Source organism: Calliphora vicina, chromosome 1 (assembly GCF_958450345.1).
Source record: "Calliphora vicina chromosome 1, idCalVici1.1, whole genome shotgun sequence".
Classification (NCBI taxonomy): Eukaryota; Metazoa; Arthropoda; class Insecta; order Diptera; family Calliphoridae; genus Calliphora; species Calliphora vicina.
In genome coordinates, this window is record NC_088780.1 from 151163029 (window position 1) to 151176762 (window position 13734).

The 13734-nt window shown below is 30.0% G+C and overlaps 1 protein-coding gene across 1 annotated transcript; it reads left to right on the forward strand.

Moving 5' to 3' along the window:
* Positions 1 to 759: 759 nt before the first annotated feature.
* On the forward strand, positions 760 to 13004 carry LOC135964091 (transmembrane protease serine 9-like). Its single transcript, XM_065516159.1, has 12 exons — positions 760 to 898; positions 974 to 1351; positions 1417 to 1465; positions 1531 to 1718; positions 2542 to 2637; positions 2701 to 3060; positions 9716 to 9879; positions 9966 to 10113; positions 11669 to 11876; positions 11941 to 12134; positions 12343 to 12438; positions 12497 to 13004. Exons 1-12 carry the CDS (start codon positions 844 to 846, stop codon positions 12817 to 12819), a joined length of 2259 nt encoding a protein of 752 aa, XP_065372231.1. The 5' UTR covers positions 760 to 843; the 3' UTR covers positions 12820 to 13004.
* Positions 13005 to 13734: the final 730 nt, after the last annotated feature.

Below are 13734 nucleotides of genomic sequence, written 5' to 3' on the forward strand. Positions count from 1 at the left end.
AGTCAATGTTTGTGTATGTATAGACATATGATTTGTGTTATTTTATGTTAATGAAAATCCATAAATCTATCCATCGATTCAAATTTAAAAGTTTCAGTTTGTTGGAGGAATATAATTATTTTCATGATCTTAAAAATATCAAAATATTTACTGGTGTTTACTCAATTTTGAGACTGTGTGTATAATTCTCTATGACTGTAAATTTAAGAAGGAAACTGAAGCAAAAAATTACCAAAATTTGCCAACAAAAATGTAAAAAAAAAATATTCCCGGCAAATTCCCTATTATTATGGGAAAAGTATTTATTAATATTTTTTCGCGGTATTCAAACTCTGGACCTCGACATTTTTCTGATTTTCCAATATTCTGCACATAAATGCGCACTATTTCAGTGATGCTAATGTAGGGGTGTGTTCTAATCTGCATACTTAATAGTATTAGGGTACAATTTGATTAAACGGATGTAATTCATAAATGTTCATGAAGAGTGTAAGTTCAAATAGCTGATATGTAGGTATATTCAGAGAATAATTTAAAGCTAAAGGCATTTTTTTTATAAAATTTGTTCACTATAGAGAACTAATACATTTAAATATTTTCTATTATATCAACATTATCAACTAATAAGTTATTCGTACTTATAAATGTTGTTAGTAAACAAAATAGTACGTTTCCTAAAACTAATAAAAATCAAGTAAACATGTAGTATTTTATTTTGCATTTGTGCAAGACCATAATTAATTTAAGAAATTTAAATATTACTATAAAGAAAATTATACAAATATCCAGTAAATAATAAATATATTTATTATTTAAAATAAACAACTAATTTCAGAATTGAATATGTTTTGGTTGATGTTCCTAGTGTTGATTGTAGCAGCGATTCACGTAAATGCCAGTAAGTACGAGTTCTAAGAAATTAAAATTTTTTTTAATTTTTTAATTAAAACAATAAATCTAAATTCTCTTCTAGAATATGCATCACCCTGTCTCACCCCAGATCAACAGCCTGGATTCTGTATGCCAGTCAAATCGTGTAAAACAGTTTATGATTTTTTTACACGAATCAGCCAAACTGGTGAAATTATTTCAGAGCACGATAAATCAAAATTAGCTTCATTGCATTGTGGAACATTTAAAAATGTTGCACATGTTTGTTGTCATGAAAGCGAAATTCAATTAAATGCTGAAGGATTGAATATTTTAAAAGATACTACATGTGGTGTTTATTTAGTAAATACAGTAGCAAATGGTCTGAACGCATCACTATTTCAATTTCCTTGGATGGCTTTATTGAAATATGATGATCCCGTTGATCCCTTCAAATGTGGTGGCACCTTAATAAGTGATCGTAGGTTATTGAGCATTGAAAAATTAACCTCTTGTCCAATTAAAATTAATAGTTTTCTTTTTAAGAATATATCTTGACAGCGGCTCATTGTGTTAAGGGAAGAGAACATTTTCTGTAAGAACAAATAAAAGTATTTTATTGCGATCTGTCTAATCTTATAACTTTTGTTATTTTTTTAGTAAAGCAGTTCGTTTGGGAGAGTTTCAGATTAGTACTCCAGTCGATTGCACAAATGTTATCAGAAAAAAACAGTGTGCTCCACCCGTGGAAGATGTTGAAATTGAAGAAGTGATAATACACGAAAATTACCAAAGTATATACAATGATATAGCACTAATAAGATTAAGGCGTAAAGTGGAATTTAAACGTAAGTGAGCATAGTTATTATCGTGTATGCTAAATCTCAACAACATTATTTAGAAATAATGAAATTGAAAAATTTAATTAAAACTGTGTCATTGGGAAATTTGTACGGTGAAATGTCAAACGCCACATATACAAAATTTTCGCAGGAACGCTGGTATGTCAAACTCCATATATAAAAAAATTAATGAATTCGCCTGGGTTTGTTTGAATTCGACCTTGCTGTTACCTTGTTAAGTTCGTCTTGAATTTGCGCATGTCTTACATATTGTTTGTTTAAGCTTAATATTTTAAGCGCAAAACAAATTATAAACAATATTTAATATACAAACCAACGTTTTATTGAACTTAAGTAACAGGTTTGAGAAATCTCTTTGTTAAAGTTTGTTTCAAATGTCAAAACAGCAAAAAATTGGACTTTTGTAGAGTAACTAATGTGTTTATATAAAACCATTTAATATAATTTAAATGTTTTAAATTTTTTAAACCAACGATATAGCCATGTCCAAAAGGAGCTAGCTGGCTGAAATTTTCCACAAATACTCTCTGTTGATAAAGTTTTTTTTGGTATTGAAAATGGGCAATGATTTCACCTAGCCCCCATACTAATGACCCCCCAGAATAGTGTTTGAGCAGTCATAAATATGTTATATTGTAAAGTACGGGAAGATTTGTCCCAAGTCCAATACAAGGACCCTATACAATGTCCCCCCGGAAAATGACTTGAACATTAATAATTTTCTTACAATATTCACCATATGGTGGGTATACAATATTAGGCACAGCCGATTATAACATTCTTACTTGCTTTTAATTCCTTTATATAGGTCACATCAAACCAATTTGTCTTCCGATTTATGAAAATCTACGCACGAAAGAGCATGAAAATTATGTACTAACAGGATGGGGTAAAACCGAAAATGGTATGCATTTCACATAACCGATTTAATTAAACTGTATATTTTAATTATTTTCAATATTTCTAGACACAACTTCCGATGTTTTATTGACAGCTTTTGTACCCAGAGTAAATCGTTTGGAGTGTGAAAATCAGTTGCGTGAATATAAATTACGTCATCCCTTAAACGATGGACATGTTTGTGCAGGCGGCCGAAACTTAGTTGATTCATGTCGTGGCGATTCTGGAGGACCTTTGGGTTATCGAGATTTCTATGACAAACGACCACGTTTTATACAATTTGGAATCGTTTCTATAGGTGTAAACAAATGTGGAGTTGTCAATATACCAGGAATTTATACAAATATATCGCATTATATACAATGGATAACGGATAATTTAAAAGAAAACTCTGGAATAGCATTTATCCAAAGATCTGATAATCAAGGTAAGGGTTAAATTGGACAATTAATATCATAGTGTTGTATCGATTTATTGTAGTATAATTTGTGAATTGTATTAAAAATGTATTATTTACTTCAATATACAATTATAATACTAGAGAGAGTAGAGAAAATTGGTCTACGATTTTAGGTGAATAAATTAAAATAAAATTCACAACGGGTGTTGTACAGTTGTATCGATGTATTGTTGTATACATTTATAATTACTTTGTTTCTTATATCCTACAACAGCATTAAAGTATCCGATCGACTTAGAATCACTTTATGAATGTATTAAACGATGACCGTCCGTCTGGCTGGCTGGCTATTCATGTAAACATGTGCCCAAAGTACACGTCGCAGTATTGAAGATATTTTGCTATAAAAAAATGCAACATAAATGTTTGATATAGAAATAAATCACGCGATCAGAATTCATGGTGATCGGTGAATAATTGGCCAAGCTTGCATATAAGGCCCACTTCCGAAAATCAATCACAAAAAAAAATTATTGAAATTTGAAAGAAAAATGGTTTTGCTTATTTACTCAGTGTAATGTTTGCCTTATAACGATACAACAATACATCGTAGGTTGTGAATTGGAAAATTTTAATATTTAATATTAATTGTGTTATTATTTTTACAGATTTAAATTAGTAACGCCAATTGGATTAAAAACACAAAACAAAATCAGCAATTTAAAATGTTAACCATTTAATTTGGATTAATGGAAGTATATCTTTTTAAAATTTATGTATGTATGAATAGAATATGCATTTATTATACATAATAATAATAATAAATATGCATCAACAAATTAGTTATATAAATTAGTAATTCTGAACGATGTCAAAAATATAAAAAAAATAGAAATTATGTTATTAACAATAAAGGATGTAACAAAATGTTATTCTTAGGTTTTTGTGTGTTATTGTACAGTTTTAATAGTTATTAAACAAGGAAGTTAACCATAAAGTTAATCTGGATTATTTCGGTAACGGTATTTTAAGGGTAATGGTAATTTTGGTCAGACTTATATTATTAAAAAATATATTGTACAAAAATTAAAAATAATTTGACAAATGTGGTATTATTGAAATTAAAAATGTATCTTTCATAAATTAAAACCTTACAACGGTAACAGTATTTACAGGTAAAAGTACTTTAGCGGTAACGGTAGCTACCCAAACTGAAAGCGTTTTTAGGGTAGTTTAGAAATGCAAAATGTTATTTCTTAATGTTTTTGAATAAAAAATTATTTTATTTTTCAACCTTCTACAATTTTGTTTACCCAAAATTTATAATTTTGAGTCAAATCTCTTTCAACCGAACTATTATTTCAGGTTTTGAAACAATAAACAGTCACTCAGGGCTAAATCCGGAGAATGGGGCTGATGAGGGATCAATTCGTAGCCTAATTCATTGATTTTTGCCATAGACTTGAGCCATGCGAAATGCCTATGGCTTCCACAATCTCACGCACTTTCAATATCTGATCGACCAACATCATAAGTGCATTTTTTCAAGTGAACCGCCCTCGTAAAATTTGTATTATAATTAAATAAATTAAAATTAATTTTTTTAATATTAAAATCTTTCGGTTTTGGGGGGATTTCTTTTTCTCATAGCCTGCAATTGACTATGTTTTTTAAAAAGTTATTTCTGATCGTTCGTGTCTATGCTTATAAAGATTTATGTACTATAAAGATATTAACACATTTTTGTCGCTGATAATAATTTGTGCAACCTTTTTGCATCGCTTTATAACTATAATTAATCGATGAATACGTTCCACAAAATAAATATTCAACCAAAGTGATTTCAACCACAATATCTTAATTGCTTTTAATTGTTTTAGCTCAATCTATAATAAAAGCTTTGCTCTCAAACTAGTTCTACCACTTTAGTTCCCCATGTCTGCTTTACTCCAAATTGCGTAGTGTCTTTTACATAAATTGGACAAGAGAAAACGATGTACAACACCTGTTTGTTTTCTTTTTGTGTTCATTTTTTTTGTTTTTGCATTGGTAAGTAATGAAAAAAGAATTTCAGCTTAATTAATTCTGGTCTTAAGTGACTCATACATATTGTGCATAATAAAATAAATACTAAACTTAAATCGTTGCTATACGTCATTATTAACTTGTTATGAAAAAAGTCAGGGATATTAAAGAATGCTTTTGTTTTTTTTTTATTGGGAAATATTAAATCTAGAAATTCCATTTGTTAAAAGCTTATTAGCAATTACTAAAAATTGATTGTGAAGTGTTTCAAGAAAATTTAAAACTTGGACGTTTCTGGACAAATTACTGGCCACAAAATATTTACAGTTTCGAAAGATGTTCTGAAATCAAAACGAAAAAAAGACTACAACAGAAATAATGACAAGCAAAACTCTTAATAGTACATTAAATTCAGTGGATGTATAGAAATTGTCTTTTATTGCTCCGCTTTTTCGCCAGGTTGGCTACCGTTATAGCTAAGCTACCTTTACCCCTAAAATATAATTTAAGCCAAAGTACCGTTACCGCTTAAACAGGGTTACCGGGAATATTGAAATCTACAGAACTTAAAATATAATATATAGAAAGGAAATTAAAATTTTTCGTTCCGTCCCTATTGGATATTGGATGTATGATTTAAAAATGCGGTATCTTTTGAATTCGGTTTTTGTTTTTAATGACATTTATTCTCACTTAGTTATTGAACATTATAGTGTTCGAATTTTGTACCAACAAAGCGTCATATGCAGGAAGTTTTGCTTTACTTCTTTAATTGGGAAATTAGTGCAGCTAAAGCACACCGATTGCTCACTAAATCTTTTGGTGAATGTGTTCCATCGGTTTTAACGTGTGAGAAATGGTTTGTTCGGTTCAGAAGTGGTGATTTTGACACAGAAGACAAAGATCGCCGAGGACAGCCAAAAAAGATTGAACACCAAGAATTGGAGACATTACTACATGAAGATTGTTGTCACACTCATCAAGAGCTTGTAAAACAATTGGGAGCTACTCAAACAAAAAATTCAAAACGTTTGCGAGTATCAGGATTCATCAAAAAGCTGGGAAATTGAGTTCCATACGAATTGAAGCCGAGAGACCTTGAAAATAGTCTTTCATGTCCGAAATGCTGCCCGAAGCGTAAGAGTTTGCACGTGAAGCCCGGTTAACCAGCCAAATCGACACCAAAGCCGAATATCCATGGCGATAATGCAATTCTCTGTATTTGGCAGATTTTTAGGAGGCTTTAAGTTTAATATAAAAAAAGGATTAGGAAATGCTTTTCCAATAAGTACATAACAATTTAGTTTTAGGCTGAAATTTATTCTAGCTAAACTACATATGTTAAGTCTACATCTTTCTTTTACACATTTTTCCTGAATTTTAATTTTCAGTTCGAAATTTGTCATTCCGTTTGTAACAATAATTTGGTATCTCGGGAATTATTGGAGCTATATCAACGAAATTTCACAGCATTGTTGGAGTTTTTTTACCAAATTTTTTTCACACCTTCAATTTAAAGACAAGTAAGAAAGGATGGTCGGTCAAGCCCGACCATATAATACCCTACACTAAGTAAATGAGCAAAAACATTTTTCTTTTAAAATTTAAATAATTTATATTCGTGAGTGATTTTCACCTTATATGGGGGCTATGTCCAATTATGGACCAATCGCCATGAAATTCGGTCGTGTGATTTATGTCTATATGAAAATTATTTATGTTTGTTTTTATGTGTATACCTACATTTTTAGGAGATTTATGCACATTAAAATGTTTTTGGGAAGCGGGTCTTATATGGGAGCTATGAGTAATTATGGACCGATCAAAATAAAATTTGGTGACATGAATTCATTATAAAACATATTTGGAGCAAAATTTGTGAAGATACCTATATAAATTAAACAATTATGACCGATTTAGTCCAATTGTATCGAAATTATATGTACCAAATTTTATCGAAATATCTTCAAAATTGCGGTCCTATATATCATGAGTTGAATGATGCGAGCATTGACTTCCAGACATGAAACCGTAATATTCCATGATGAAAGTGTGTAAAATTATAAATTTGTACAATAAATATTAGAAGAAAACTAAACAAAGAACAATTTTATAATTTGGTGTAATAAAGGACGATATTGATTATGACTTTATTCTGGAGTATTTTAATAACAAACTGAGAGATTGGATTTAGGTTTTAGATACTGTATTTAGTTAAAATTATCTATAAAGAATATTTTAAAATGAAATGGAGACCGGTAGATACCTTGGTTACATATTTGGTAACTATAAATAAACTGCTAGAATTCTACCTTATGTAGTAAATAGGGTATTCGAATTATTCGATATTTCTCTTATTCGAATAAAACGAATAACTCGAATAAGAGATTTTAACTTATTCGAATAATTTGATCACACGTTTAAAATTAATCGAATTATTCGAATAACTTAAATTTGTTTAAAAAAGTAAAGAATGAAGTTTTGGTTACGGTTTTTTAATATTTTATTGTTAAAGAAAAACAAAAAATAACGTTAAAGTTAACAATTAAAGTATTGATAATGTTAAAAAACATTCAAAAACAAAGTCCATCATTAAATTTTCAACAGAAATATTCTACAAAACAATTGACTAGCAAACCCCTTAGTTTCCGTTTTGGAGCTATCTATATTAATATATAAATGTCTTTGTAAGTTTGTTTGTTTGTTTGATCATCACGCCTAAACGGCTGAACCGATTTTATTGAAATTTGGAACGTAGATAGATCCTTACTGGGAAGCGTCAATAGGCTATATATTTTTTATTTTACTACGACAGGGGTAGCGAAGCGCACCGGGTAAAGCTAGTGCTTTAATAAATTTGAGCTAGTTCATGTCCAACTAGCTCAAATTTATTAAAGCACTAGCTTCAGAATTCAAATACAATATAAATGTATTAAGAACTTTTTTATGTCGTTCATTAATTCTGGTTTTAAATTGAGACTAATTCTTTAGTAAATTAATTATTCACTATTTCTAAACTATTTATAACAAATTGTATCTATCAACGTTGCCGAATCTTTGCTTAATAAAGTGGTCTTGGGGAATTCCACAATAAAGGGAATCTGTCCAAAGTTTGATATCATTGTCAGTGAACGTGGCTAATTCGAAGTCAGGCAGGGCATGATTGACGCATTTTCAAATACGAAAAAAGTTATTACCATGTTAGACAAGGATGTTCAACGGTGTTCAAAATCATGTAGAAGACGAACTCCATGCTTTTCTTGTAACAAAACGTTGGTTTGCAATATTTGTGTTTATCATTCGATTTATTAATTATTTTGCAACATTTACGTACGCGGTTAATAACATCATTTATATACATATATTTTAATATCAAGCCATTCAACTATTTCAATATAATCATTATAAATGTCATCCTCAATATCACTTTCGACGACCGTTTCAAAATCACATTCTCCATTACATTCAACTCCAATTTAATCTAAGTTAAAATTTTGATTATTAATTTCGATTTTTCTAATATTTCGCCAGCTAAATAACAAATATTTTATTCCGTACCTTTTATTATCATTGGTTCAAGTCCTAAATTAAAAATTTTGAAAGATTTGTTTTTAGAATTGTAACTTACAATACATAAATATTAGTATTAATAGAAGGAGCTATCGGAACACTCATCTACAGTGATCGAAAGTCCCATTCTCTTTCGTCATTTGTCGAATTTCAGAAACAATACAATTTTTGTGAGTCATTAGTACTTATTTGAATTTGAAATTATGAAAAATTTTAAGCAATTTAATAAATTTAAATATATATAAACATTTATTCCTTTTATTCGATTATTCTACATAAAATTGTTCGAATTATTCGTTATTCGAAAATGGCCATTTTTAAAATGCTCGAATAATTATTCCTAAGAAATTATTCGATTAATCGAACGATCATTAGTCGAATGAATACCCTAGTAGTAAACGTTGAATTGTTAACTACTTAGCACTAGAGAAATAATGACTTTCCCCATTAGGATAAATGGGAAATGGCTTTGACAAAATTGTATATAATTGTTGTTATTTGAAACTTAAGATAATAAAGAAAATATGTCTCCAAGAAACATTCATTATATAACTGCTCTATCAAAAGATATACACTCTTTTGATAGTCTGATAAAAAATAAATACATACATATATTTTGCAAATTCATTTTTACATTCATTCATAAATATATTGAACGCATTTCGAGAACCGTTCAAATAACTTAACAACATAGTATAGAGAATCAAGTTTAAGCACGCTTTTAATTCGAGAGAAATAAAAGCCGGTTTATTGTACTAAAATTTAAAGATCATTTACATTTTAGATTTGTTGTACATATAAACAAGTAATTTAATAAAAACTGTATGCATCGCTTGTGTTAATAAACAGTTGAGAAGAATACTTGCTTGAAAAATCATCTACTAGTAGTAAAAACTTGAACTTGAAAAACTTGTGGAGGAAAATCATTTTAGTAAAAAACTAAAAAATGAACTGTTTATATAGAAATTTATTTAAATTATTAAATGTTTTGTTTTTTGCAACTGTAATTAATGGACGTATGTTTTTTTATTTTAATTACAAGTTAAAAAGTTACAAATAATAAATTAATTCGTATTGAAATTTACAGAGGAATCTTGCACTACACCAGCATTGGAAAATGGTTTTTGTGTTCCGTATAAGGAATGTCCATACGTAAGGGAATTGACACAGAATTATGGCAGTACTGAAGCAATTCCCAAGTATTATTTAAATTATATATTTAAGTCAAAGTGTTCGCGTGGTAATGAACCAGTAAGTATATATTTCTATTATAACTATTTTCATGTAAATTACATTTATATGTATTTATATTTAACAAAAAAAAATTATTATTTTAGATACGACTTTGTTGCAAATTGCCAAATAACTATGTTAAACCGACTATGGCAACAGTAAACCAAGAAGTCACACCATCTAATACTGATCCTAGACTAACTGAAGATCTTGACTATAATAAAGATTATAATTCACAACTTAATGCTCAAGGTATGTATGTAAGGAAAAAAATAATAATATGAACAAGTGTAATCATAATTAAATTTTTAAAGTGCTATCAAATCATTAGAATTCGTCCAAATATTCGGTTTACGATTAGATCAGATTTCGGCTAGTATTCGGAAAAAATATCGAAACTTTTAAAAAGAAAAACATATGGAATTTCAAAGGAGTTTTAAAGTTTACAATGTCATAACTCAAGTGTCTAAGAAATGCAATAGGAAAACTCTAGAAAAAATATTGTGCTTTCAAAAAATATTTTTAGTTTAAGATGAAATTGAAAGAAAAATGTTTCGATTTGTTTTGGATTTGGTCGATTTTTTATATTAGAAAAGACAAGTTTTCGGGAGAACAAAAAAAAAATATTTTTTTAATTCAATTTTTATTATTTTAATTTATTTTTACAATTTTGTACTAATGAAAATTTTTTGTCAAGATGGGAGGGTTTTTTCTACGCAAGAATTGAAATATGAAAAACTAACAGAAGAGGGTTTTGCTTTGTAAGAAATCCATTTTAAACTGGAACGCAGTTTGTGTTTTTAATAACTAATATGTAATTTTTGAAGGGTGCATATCTGTCATTTATTCTCACATAGTTATTGAACATTATAGTGAAAACAACGTTTTTTGTTTTGTTTCGAAAATGTCGAATTTCATACCAACAAAGCCTCATATTTTGGAAGCTTATGGTGAATGTGTTTCATCGGTTTCAACGTGTGGTTCAGAAGTAGTGATTTTGATACGGAAGACAAATATCGCCCAGGCCAGCCAAAAAGTTTGAAGTCCAAGAATTGGAGGCATTACTCCATGAAGATTGTTGTCAAACTCAACAAGAGCTTGTAAAACCATTGGGAGCTACCAAAAGCCGGGAAATTGGGTGCCATAGCTGAGAGACCTTGAAAGACTATTTTGTTTGTCTGAAATGCTGTTTGAACGCTATAAAAGAACATCATTTTTGTACCGAAGCATTACTTGTAATGAAAAATATATCCATTACGATAACCCGAAGCGTAAGAGATCGTATTTGATCTCCTGTCGAATCGAAACCAAAGCCAAACACCCAGAATATGTGGCCAGACATGAAACCGTAATATTCCACCATGACAACGCAATTGCTGTTAAAAACTATTTAGATAGAAGTGGTTGGGAAGTTTTGCCTCACCCGTCTTGTAGTCCAGACCTTGACCTGTCCGACTACTGTTTGTTTGATCGATGTAGAATGCTCTCTCTGGGATACGCTTCACTTCAGAACAGAATATTCAAAATTGCCTTGATTTCTTGGCTTAAAAAGATGAGCAGTTTTTTTGGTTTGGAAACCATATGTTGCCAGAAAGATGGGAAAATGTCATAGCAAACAATGGCCAATACTTATAATAAATTTATATTGGACAAATGTTGCAAAATAAAAGCTAAAAATTTGAAAAAAATCGTGCATTTTTAAGTCATACATCAAATTAAGATGTTAAAATATGTACTTATAAACCAACTTCTCTCAACATCAAAACCACTTTATAAATTTATTTATATTTCTGTTATAATAATATAGGATTAAATATCCTTAACGGATTAAGCTGTGGCAGTTCTGGAGGAGATCGTGTGGCCGGTGGCAATGAAACAGATTTAGCTGAATATCCATGGATGGCATTATTGCGCTACGATGCACCGGGTGATGAGTTTAAATGTGGTGGATCATTGATATCCAGCCGTTATGTTTTAACCGCCACACACTGTGTTAACAAAGGCATATATCCTGTGTAGGTATATGTGTACAAAAATATAAATTAAAAATCTAAATAAAATTTTTCTATAATTTTACAGAATTGGTGTACGTTTGGGTGAACATGATCTGTCAACAAATCCTGATTGCCGAAGAAAAGGCCGGAAAAATGTATGCAGTCCAGTGGTGGAAGATTTTGGAGTAGAAAAAATAATCACTCATCCCAAATATAATGAAAGAAGGCGCATTAATGATATTGCCTTGGTAAAGTTGGACCGCAATGTAGATTTCAAAAGTCAGTACAATTTTTAATAGACTAAGGGCCATTTTTACAGCTTACCTTTATGATCGTAATAGTAAAAGTTAACTTTATTACTTAAAGCAAAGAATATAAATCATTTATATTCTCTGCTTAAAGTTACCTTTTACTATTACGAACATGAAGGAAAGTTGTAATAATGGCCGTAAATAACAATTTTAATAACTTCAAATACTTGTTGTAGGACATATTAAGCCTGTATGTTTGCCCATAACAAAGCCATCTTATGAAACGACTACAAATAAATTTACCATAGCTGGTTGGGGAGCTACTGAAAACAGTAAGTTTATCTTCATAACTATCTTCAAATTTATTTAAAATCCTTTGTTAATTTAAAGGCACTAGATCGTCAATACTTTTAAAAGCAGAGGTTTTAGGACAATCCCGTTCAGTGTGCCAAAATGTATTTTCGTCATTTTCAATCGATATAAATCTAAAACATATTTGTGCTGGTGATTTGAAAACGGGTCGTGACAGCTGTAGGGGAGACAGTGGTGGTCCACTAGTTGGTTTTAACACCTATTCGGATGTCAAACGTTTTATACAATACGGCATTGTGGCATCGGGCGGTATAGCCTGTAATCTAGAGCAAGGCTTTCCTGGTATTTATACAAATGTTTTAACCTATTTGCCCTGGATCACAAATAACATTGTTGGTTAATTAACATAAGTAGTTCGCACTAGTAGTTTAAGATTTTATTTTTAAGTAATTTGAGTATTTCACAATTTTATATTCCCATACATAATAATTCATATGTAAGTAATCGTAGTTAGAGATAAACAGTTTATGAAATTATACATACATAAAATGAATTTCAACAAACAAATAAAAAAAATTAACAAAAATTCTCTACATTGATGAAATGTTTCGTTTCCGTATTGATAGGGAACTTGTTAAAATATTAACTTAAATTTTAAATTAGCTTTTATCACAAATGTTTTCTTTCTTAGCGATTGATCGTCATTTGTTAAATAATTTCTCTTGTTTGTTGTTTAAAATTATCTGAAATGGAAGCAACAGCTGCATTTTATGTAAAAACAAGAGTGTTATATTCGGTGGAATCTTTTTGTGTATTTTGTATAAAAAAACATTTATCTGGTTCATCCAATATCGTTAATTTTTTAATGGTCCGATTACGCCTATTTTCAATACCCAAAATGAATCGATGTACGCTTGGAAAACCTTGGGAAATACTGCAAACTTATTTCCAAAGTGAGTGCTGTGTTGCCCAAACTGTGCGTTTGTTGAAAAGAAATGAAGTTTGGCCGAAATGAATACAGATCCATGATTACGGACTTGTTATGTGCTGAAATGGAAAATATGAACTTCGATAATCTTTGGTTCCAGCAGCATAGCGCTCCATGTCATACAATTCATGAAATAATTGATATTTTCGGTAATCGTTTTAACAGCGGTCTTGGCGATGTCAATTGGCCACGATTTGACCCCTTTATACTGTTTCTCGGAGTGCCGCTAAATACCGATGATATGCGAATAATCAATAAACGATCCACACCTTTAAGGCTAATATCGTCTGTGCCATTCTAAAGATCACCAGAACCAGAAACCGTCAAC